We start from the raw sequence: 10,165 nt of genomic DNA, 5'->3' as shown, positions 1-10,165 counted from the left end.
GAGAACTCGTATTTTGGATGTTACTGTTTTCTCTGATGAAATTTCAGATAAAGATGTCCTGTCACTTGCAGTTAGCCTAACTTCCTAGCTTGGCAAATTCTCACATAGGCAGGCAGAGCCACCAGTACCCTCTACACCAAGTTTAGAGGGCCAAGTCAAATAAACGAACTTCAGCAGACCCTCAACTTGGCCCCTCATTTTGAGGAAACCTCCAAATTCTCCCTACACCCTCCATTCCTAGGAAGTCTCTATAAATCCTCTATCCACGAGAGCTATTGTTGGAGTTGAAAACATTTTTGTGACCCGTAAAAAAAATAGAGATAACCCGGCTTTGGTTCGAGGGTTATTACTGGAGATGCTCTTATTCTAGCCAGCATAGTCAATGTTAGTTGTAGGGTTCAGACACTCGAAAGGAAGCAATCAGCAGGCCTTTTGCAATTTAAAACACTCACGATTTACTGAACAAAGCATGCTATGTACACGACGACTACACACACAAAAAAAGCAGAAATTGTTTATCAAGGCTAGCGGCTATTCCTACTTCAAAAACATTCTGAACAATCAGAGGCAGCACACGAGTCAAAGAAGATCTGGATCCCTACGGCTGCTTCTTGATTCGTTTTGAAGCAGTCTTGGCCAGCGCATTGCATATCTCCCTCTTTCTCTTGGCGTTCTCATCCATCTTCCCAGAGGCAACGTTGGCCTGTCGTTCCAGCGCTTCCCGCACAAAGAATTTCAGCCTCCATAGGGTTGTCTCGCTCTGCAGCAGGGAGCATTGTTAAAACGGACCAGAAGAAACAACCAAAATGGTATGAGGGAACTCTCAAGTTGAAACACAGAGGGTGGTATTCTTTCCTTAACTTTAATCCATGATAAAAGTAACCAGTTATGGCCCATGGTCATTGAATGGAAAAGGGGGATGAATGTTAGGTAAACACATAGAACATTACCTGAGCATCCATATCAAGATCCACTTCTTCTGCTTTAGTTTGAAAGCTAGGGTTGTCTTGCGCAACAATTTCTAGTGCCTTGTTAAGATCGTCTGGAGACAAGTGGCAGAGACCAGCACCCAGTTTCCTCTTCTCATCTGTGGTCATTTTCCTACGATATCAATATTTTAGCAACCATGTAATTAAGATTTAGATTCAGATATGCAGGTATGATGGCATCATAACATAAAAAATCAAAGCAATCAAAAAGGAAATTGGGCAATATAAGATGAACCTGCATCTGTTGACCACCATTTTCCGGAGTTCCTCCAGCTGCTTATTGATTTGATTTAGCTGCGGACAAAAGAAGAGGAAGTCCTGAATATCCATTGGGAAATAGAACAAGATCCTTGAAATAATGAAATCTAATACTGAATGGGGCAATGAAGATGAATCAACATTTGTACGTATTGCTTCTAAAACTGCATAACTGAACTGATGTTAACCACGAACAATGGGTCGGAGCATCATACCTCATCATCAGTATCTTTTGCTAATTTTGCAATTGCTGCTTCTCGAGAAGTACTTGTGGATACAACACCCTTTGATTCCTCATCCTTTTGTCTTTTTTCCTACAAGCGTGTGTAGAGAAATATAATACAACGGACAAAAGGTTTCGACATGCTTTTATCAAAGGCTAGGCAACTCATGTTCATATACCAAAACAAAAAAAGAAAGAAACATGTACACATAGAAAATTTTACCTCGCTCTCAACTTTAGGAAGAAACTGGAGCCATTTCTCTTCAAATTTCTCGAGCAACGATTTAGCCATCAAATGGACAACATTTTCTTCATCATTGTACTTCATTGCATTGGCAAAAATCAATCTAACATCAGCATATATTTCTCGAACATTTTTGTATGTTGTAACATCCTTCCCTTCCATTTTATTTTGAATAGTAGAGAAGTCCATAGGTTTAGTAATAATCTGTGAAGAAGAGAAAGTAAATACATGAAAATTACTACTAATAACTTTCAGGAAACATAATTAAATAAATATTAAGTGTCCCTAACAAGATTGATTGGCAAGGATACAATGGTAGTCAAACCAAAGAAGCAGCTCTAACTCAGGGCAGCGTACCAGCAGTCAAGGAGAAAGTAAATATAGAGACATTTATGCTAAATCTCAAGGATTCCACAAATTCAACTAAGCAATACAGGGGAAAATAATAAGTGATCCAACCATTTAACAGATAATATAGGTTGAAGACATGATTTCATGTCTCATAAAACTGAACGTACACTGCTATATTAATTCCATTGATGGAATTCTGAAAACGAAAAAAAACATACCATTGCTGAAGAAAAAAACACATACTACAATTGTTCGCTTCTAAGGTGCTATATTTATGTAGCACAGGTACGGATACGTGGATTTGCCATTTTTCCAAAAAAAGTTTTTTTAAAAGAAATAATAAGCCACATGTAAACATGTGTAGCACAGAATATGTATAATAGAGAATAAGAGAAAAATACAAGCATTAATGGGCCACAATATGTGCTACCAGCAAGCCCACTAATTAAGAAAAGCGCAATAAACCCCACAGCCTATAAAGCAACCCCCTCCCCTCTCCCCCTTCAAACCATAATCTGGATGCTGCCTCCTACGCTCCTTCCCAACTTCACCCTCGATGGAGCAGCGACAAGCCGCCCCCAAGATCAAGCACCGCCGCACTGGTGCCACCCTCCTTCCAGATCGAGCTCTACTGGTATGCAGATGGAGTCCGGGCCCCCCCCCCTTTCCAGATTTAGAGGGGGGTTCCCCCCCCCCCCCCCCCCCTCTTCCAGATCGAGCTCTACAGTTGACCGGTGAAGAAAGCTGTGATGGCCACAGGCGCCTAAGCCAGCGACAATGGCAGCGAGGACAGGTGTGGGCAGGCAGCCTTGCCTGGTTCTCATGCTTTTCCTCTCTTTTCTCCTTCCCTCCCTCCAGGGTACGAATGGGCTCAGGTGAGCTGGGCCGTATCGGCTCACATATCGAATTATCTCATATTTATTTCTTTCCCGATAGTCCATGGATACGTATCGGCCCCATATCCAGTGCGTTCCATATCGGATGTGTACCCGATACAGGAATACAGGATACGAGGTCCCCCCCCAACCCACCCACCCCATGTATTCTGTGCAGCATAGATTTATATACATGTGCTTGCAATAGAACACAAACGATAGCCAAAGTGGATCAAGGTCAGAGTCCGTATACCTCTTTACGATTTTTTATCGCTGGTGAATATCCGGAATTACACTTAAGACGTAAAACATCAACAGTGACTTACATTTTTACTAACCTACAACAATATCCCCTTGTAATCAGAATTACTATCGCATTAGGAATTAACTACACAACAATAAGGGATAAAATGCATTATCAGACTTAGTCGTTACCTTGTAATAATCATGAAGGTTCATGCCTACGACATCCACTGGCTCACGAAATGGCCATGCCTTTTTATCGGAGGTGATCTGGAAAGATGAAAATCAAGAAGATTGAGTGCGAACTACAAAGGGAGAAATGGGAACTCTTGTGCAGCAAACTAATCACATGTTAAAACTCTTTCCTATAATACCTAAATAAAAATTTGAAAGGACCATGGAATAGAAAGCCATAAACGTTGTCAAAGTATATATAAGCTAGAGATATCAGGTATTAACTAAATGCACACAATTGACCTTGAATACAATCAGTCAATAACAATTAACAAAGATGCGTTTATAACTCAATAAAAGATGTCTTTTAGTTGCCCATATGATCTTACCCATACCACTTCCAAAAGCTGCAATTGCATACCCCCTTCACTACTTGAGAACTTGAAGATGGAATTAGAAGAACCCCATTAGTATGTATGTCCCAGGAGTGTTATTTGCAAGTTCAGCCAAAGACAGTAGAAGCAAACTTCTAACCTAAATCTTAAATTACAAGACATCTGTTATTAACAGAGATTTTGCTGAGTATGTTCAGGCATCACAATGATAATAATCTAGGTGCTCACATGTTTCATTTGGATGGTCTGATCTATCAGACATTCAGGTCATTTACAGTTCTAAATTGACTAGATTTCTAGAGCTTGCTTCATGATGCAAGAATACAGAGCTAAACTAACAAGCACTTAAGATAAAAAAAGGTGCAGAGAACCAATTCGAGAACTATCACCTCTCGTAAAACCACGCCGAACTGGCGCATAAGGTCGGGCATCCCCCTCGGGTGTGGCCCATGCCTGCCGCCCTTACGCCCGCCGCTGCCGTGCTTCTTGCCATCGTAGAAGTCCACCACCTCGTTCACCCGCCTCTCCAGCTGCAGCACACATCGCAGCAACCCCCAATCTGAGAACTGCTGCGCCCAATTCTTCTCCCACGTAAAAGAAACTCACGGATTCTCCCGAATTCACCCTAAAGCACATTAAGAACGACGCTTCCCCCGCGGCGGAATCGCCGCTTGGACTCTAGGCGAGACGGGATTAGGGGCGAGGCAAGGGGGATTACCACGTCGGTCTTGGAGACGAGGTCGTCGACCTGGCGCTGGAACGCGTCGGCCTCGGACTCCACCTCGGGGGCCAGCCCTGCCTCCGCCACCGCTTCTGGCGCCGCTGCACCGTTCGCCGGCGTCATCTAGGGTTCACGGCCGGGCGCGTGGCCGGCGGCCGCCTGCGACTACAGCCGACTGCGCCGCTCCGACGAGATTTTCTTTTCTTTTATTTTCTTTCTGGTGACGGCGCAAGAATTATGATGTCGATGTCTGTGATGATGAGCATATGGGCCTGCCGCAGCGGTGGAATGGGCTCTGTATGGGCTATACGAGTGGGCTGGACATGACACGATGGGCTGCAAAATGTGTTACAGACCTGATTCCGAGATGTGGTGGGGTAGAGCAGTCAGAAATTTGGAATTGGATGCTAAAAAAATAATGATTTTCCCTAAGGCCCCGTTTGGGACGAAGGAATTGGAATCTATTTAATGGAGTAGGCTAATTTATGTTGGAATGTGGCATTCCACAACTTTCCAAAGTTTAGATATAAGCCTATCTTAAATTCATGGGGTGGGAGATGGAAATTGATTCTACAGATTATGGTTATTAGAATGGAATTCAATTCTTATAGCACGCTCTTAGACTCGCTTCTCTATAGTAGAAGTGCAGCATATAAGTATCTCTCCCATATCACCAACTATAATATACAACTATATTCCACATACAATTATATGAGCTTAATTAATTTGTGTCTAAATTATAATTATTAGGATGGAATTCAATTCCAATGATCCAAACGGGACCTAAAGAAAATAATAATTGATTCTTGAGGAGAAACTACATCAACAGACAACAGTTAGTGACGGCAGTGGCAGGTAGGGGATGAGAAATTACAATCAATGTCACTGTGGGTATGCTACAATTTTGGATGGCATAGAAGGGATAGGTACAGCTTTCAGTGGCATAGAACGAATTTATTCTTGTTTTAGTTATTCTATCTTGAAAAACATTACTTGCCTTTGGTTTGACCAAGATAAGTTAATGCGCATGCGGTAGTCACGAATCATAGAAGCAATTTCCTCCAGTCAAGTAAACATGCCTGTCATCAAACTGAGACAAATTAATGTGCATGCACTAGCTAGAAAATTTTCATTCTTTGTGGGACAGTTTTTTTAAAGATTTTTTTTATTTTTTTTTACATATTCAATCAGCGCATAGGAGTAATTAAAATCAAAGTGGGTGACTACGCGTTCAAGCAATCCAAAGCCACATTTTTCTGATATAATACTGAAGGGAATACATCATGGATCCCAAATATAGTTGTATAAATAATAAATGGTTATCCATGAAATATATCTCAAACATTAATGTGTCATAGTGTTGAATTTCATTTGGCTTTTAGGGCGTGTTTGCTTTGACGCCAATAACAGCCAAACCCTCATTCGCGCTCATTTGGTTCGCACACTCACGCCTAGGCGACGCCCGCACTAGTTCATTTTTGCGCCCGCGCGTGGGCGAGTCGGGGGCGGCAAAATCATTGGCGGGTCGTTCGTTGCCAAGTGAGAACTGGCAAAAACCAAACAAGCTCCTGATTCATTGAGTACCGCCTACCGATTCGGCTTCTCTGACTTCTTGAAGGGAAGTTACTAATGACTTGACTTCCCTTCAAGAAGTCATGCAATCCACGGCAGATTGCTACATGACACCCCGGGTTTCCAAGCAACATGAATCAGGAATGAGGTGCATCTGGTACTTGAAGTAGCTGTTATCTAACTTTCGTTCAAGAAGTCAGAGAATCCACGGCGGATTGCTACATGACATCCTGACCTGAATTAGGAATGAGATACATCCAGTACTTACAGTAGCGGTTCTCGTTTAAGAAGTCAGTCCAGTACTTACAGTAGTTGTTCTTGTTCAAGAAGTAAGAGAATCCACAACGGAGGACTACATGACACCCCGAGTTTCCAAAAAATCTGAATTAAGAATGAGATACATCCAATATTGTACAGTAGCTGGTAGTGTCAATCGAATGCCACTGCTCGAAGAAAGTACACTTGTATAAATCTTTGCATGGACATGCTATTTATCTCATCTAAACAATGCGCTTAGCAAGATAACTATTTAACAGTAGGATGCACGAGCAAATTTAGTGTAGCTCAGCTGGTAAGGTTCCTTATGGTAGAACTTGCCCACCAGGATTCGAGTCCTCGACTCGATCCTGGTGCTAGCATTTTTCTAAATTTATTCCAGAATTTAACCGGCGCTATTCTTTCAGTGGTAGGCGATGTGCCCGTCAATAGCGAAGCACCAGTGGTGACTTCGTCAATCTTGAGAATTTGTCGGCTCAATCTTTCGAAGGTGCTGGTGACTTCATCAATCTTGAGAATTTGCCAGCTCAATCTTTCGAAGGTGCTCATAGAGGTATAATTGCGTGCGTGTGTTCGTAGAGACGAGTGTGTGTCATGTATGTGAGCATTTACGTCTGTACTGTGTGATTTCGCAAACAGGATGCATCGTAACTGTTTTATTGTTTAAAATATAAGACAAATAATATTGGGATCGAGTCATGCATCCGCCAACTCTACAACCCAACAAATGTGTAATGTGTTGGTTCTAAAGAATTTTACAAACGCCCTGTAAAGAAGTCAATGAAGTCAATGGTAGTACCAACTAGAAACTAGGTCCAGATACTGTATACATCATTGTCCGTGGGAGGAAAAATGCTGGCCCGTGAAAATTATTAGGCGTACGGCAGCAAGTTGACAGTCCATTTTGGACAAGAAGCTGAATTAAGGATGAGGTACATCAGTACCTGTACCATCGTACTACCGTATTGTCGAATAGTACAAGAAGAAAAGAACATTGCCGATAGACACATTCAATGGATCTGACACTGGACCTGCGTGCAGATATTGCACCATCCCACTATCCCAGTATAGCCTCGGTGGGTTTAATAAAACTCTAGTTACATGATTCATGTTATAAAACTAAAGTTCAAGGATCATCTCGAAGAAAAAGTTGCAAGTTGCATTGCAAAAGAATATTTCAGATAAACTCACAGAATGATGCAGTTGCCAAATGACTGAAACTATGGTGCTAAAAATGACACACAATTGTCAGCCCTGAAACGCTATGCAGACAAAAAATTTTGATAGGCAAACTCACAAAAAATATCCAAGCAACACTAGTGTTGCAAAATTACACCCAGGATATGGTAAGAGCCTATGGCACCATGTCCCTTCATAAATAACTGAAAACCCAGGACACAGAATACATCGTGGGATGATCAAAACGTTGTCTTTTATTTAAGAAAAGAATTTGCAGTTCAGTATATTTAGCATCATACTTTCAGGGAAAACAAATTATGCTTCTTCACCGATATTTGTAGATATCTCAGCAGCTCAATATGACCGAAAGGTAATACAAAACTCAGTGCTTGTCATGACGCCCATTGTGCTAGGACCATATCCGAACTCTCTTGGCTTTATCAAAAAACTTATATACATTATTGATTTCTTTTGGTTTCGGATCAGGAAACATACTCCGGTTCCCATAATGCAGACAAGCCAGAAGACTGGGTGCTAAACTGGACAAGGGTTACCATTGATTAAGTCATGAGATAGGAGCTTGATTTGACAGTTCCATTGAACCTCAGGCCAGAGGAAATGAGCAATGGTGATTCACCTTCCCGCAGGCTAGAGCTCATCCTTGATGAATAGTTTAGACCAAAACACCCATATTTCAATTGAACACAACATGTGCTGAAGTAGCTGAAGTAGAACAATACAAATTGAAGCACCTGCTGTCAGAATGAAATTTTGCTCTCAAAACCAGCAGCAGATGAGCATGCTTATGATCCTCTTCGAAAATTGTGTGGATTCATTCATTCATTTGATTAATCGCGTAGCATAGTCAAAAGAAAATGTAAATGAAGATACTGTAGGATCAAACTGCAAGCATCCTTATTTCTGATCCAAGAAACATAGCAATAGTAACTTCAGTCAACCTCTACTTTGAGAGCCACAATGTATGAGCTACAGGGCAACAATCCCCAAATTCAAGCTCCAACAGAGCAAGAAGCCATTTGTGCTGTTTCTATGGCTGCTGCTTGGGATCACGGTACCCAGCGTCCACCAGGACCTTCTCCTTGTTGGCGAGCTCAATGTCATGATCAACCATCATCTCAACGAGCTGCTGGAACCCGACCTTGGGCTTCCATTTGAGCTCCCTCCTCGCCTTGGTCGAGTCCCCCTTGAGGCTGTCAACTTCCGCCGGGCGGAAGTACTTCTTGTCAATGACCACATGGTCCTTCCAGTTGAGCCCGGCATACCCAAAGGCAGCCTGCAAGAACTCCTCCACGGTGTGGGACTCCTCGGTGGCGACGACGTAATCACCGGGCTGATCCTGCTGCAGCATGAGCCACATTGCCTCGACGTAGTCCCCGGCGAATCCCCAGTCCCTGGCGGCGGTGAGGTTGCCGAGGAAGACCTTGGTCTGCAGGCCGACCTTGATGCGGCCGACGGCGCGCGTGATCTTGCGCGTGACGAAGTTCTCCCCGCGGCGTGGGGACTCGTGGTTGAAGAGCACGCCGTTGCAGGCGAAGAGCCCGTAGGCCTCGCGGTAGTTGACGGTGTACCAGTGCGCGGCGACCTTGGCGGCGGCGTAGGGGGAGCGGGGGTGAAACGGCGTGTCCTCGCTCTGCGGCGGCGGCGTGGAGCCGAACATCTCCGAGGAGCCGGCCTGGTAGTAGCGGATGGGCTTGCGGGCGAGGCGGACGGCCTCGAGGAGGCGGAGCGCGCCCGTGGCGGTGACGTCGGCGGTGTAGTCGGGGATCTCGAAGGAGACGGCGACGTGGGACTGGGCGGCGAGGTTGTAGACCTCGTCGGGGGAGATGGCGTCGAGCGCGCGGCGGAGGGAGGAGGAGTCGGAGAGGTCGGCGTAGTGGAGGCGCATCGCGGGGCGCGGGGACGAGGGCACGGCGTGCGGGTCGTGGTAGATGTGGTCCAGCCGCTGGGTGTTGAAGTTGGAGGAGCGGCGGATGAGGCCGTGCACCTCGTACCCCTTGGAGAGGAGCAGCTCCGTGAGGTAGCTCCCGTCCTGCCCCGTGATGCCCGTGATCAGCGCCACCTTACGCGGCGGCGCGAGGGGGCGCGGCACCGGGGCGACCTCTCCGTCGCCGGCGGCGGTGGCCTCGCCGTTGGAATGCGCCATTTGGGAGGGGGGGAGGGGGGGTTTGCCTGCTGCGGGCTGGGGGGGTCAGATCTGAGCGGAGATGGGAAGCAAATTTGGGGGGAAGAAGCAGGGGAGGCAGGGAGTATTTGTAGGGCCCGCCTGCAGAGCCGAACGACGAGGGGTCACTGTGCCAAATGGGAAAAAAGGACTATTGATTAATCTTTTCTTTTTTCGACTTGTATCGGTGACTGTATTCCACCACTAGCTCAATGGATGTAGGCTTAACGATCGAAGTAAAAAAAAATTGCAAAGTTGATTATCATGCTAAGATAATCACCACGATTAAGAGGATCTCCCAGGAAGTTTGTTTGGGAGGGGTTTACATGAAAGGTCCTATGATAATGCACGCGCACGCATGAACAGCAACAACTTACCACATACCTACACATAACATAGGTGCCATCACGTCTTCAACATCGCTAAGACATGTTGCACCTATAAAAGTAATTCCATCGGATCCTCTAAACAGTCCTTATTCTA

At 44.8% G+C, this 10,165-nt stretch overlaps 2 protein-coding genes across 2 annotated transcripts; both read right to left on the bottom strand.

Annotated features, from left to right (window-relative positions):
* Positions 1-412: 412 nt before the first annotated feature.
* On the bottom strand, positions 413-4,692 carry LOC101777701 (transcription factor GTE1). The gene is made up of 8 exons (XM_004964426.2): positions 4,471-4,692; positions 4,142-4,282; positions 3,376-3,453; positions 1,694-1,918; positions 1,463-1,561; positions 1,225-1,283; positions 951-1,101; positions 413-760 (listed from the first exon to the last, which is right to left on the bottom strand). The coding sequence occupies exons 1-8, from the start codon at positions 4,594-4,596 to the stop codon at positions 599-601; spliced, it is 1,041 nt and encodes a 346-aa protein (XP_004964483.1). The 5' UTR covers positions 4,597-4,692; the 3' UTR covers positions 413-598.
* A 3,614-nt stretch (positions 4,693-8,306) lies between these two features.
* Positions 8,307-9,703, bottom strand: LOC101777281 (GDP-mannose 4,6 dehydratase 1). Its single transcript, XM_004964425.3, has one exon. The coding sequence runs from the start codon at positions 9,662-9,664 to the stop codon at positions 8,549-8,551; it is 1,116 nt and encodes a 371-aa protein (XP_004964482.1). The 5' UTR covers positions 9,665-9,703; the 3' UTR covers positions 8,307-8,548.
* Positions 9,704-10,165: the final 462 nt, after the last annotated feature.

Source organism: Setaria italica, chromosome IV (assembly GCF_000263155.2).
Source record: "Setaria italica strain Yugu1 chromosome IV, Setaria_italica_v2.0, whole genome shotgun sequence".
NCBI classification, from domain to species: domain Eukaryota; kingdom Viridiplantae; phylum Streptophyta; class Magnoliopsida; order Poales; family Poaceae; genus Setaria; species Setaria italica.
This window is presented reverse-complemented; position numbering and strand designations above follow the sequence as displayed.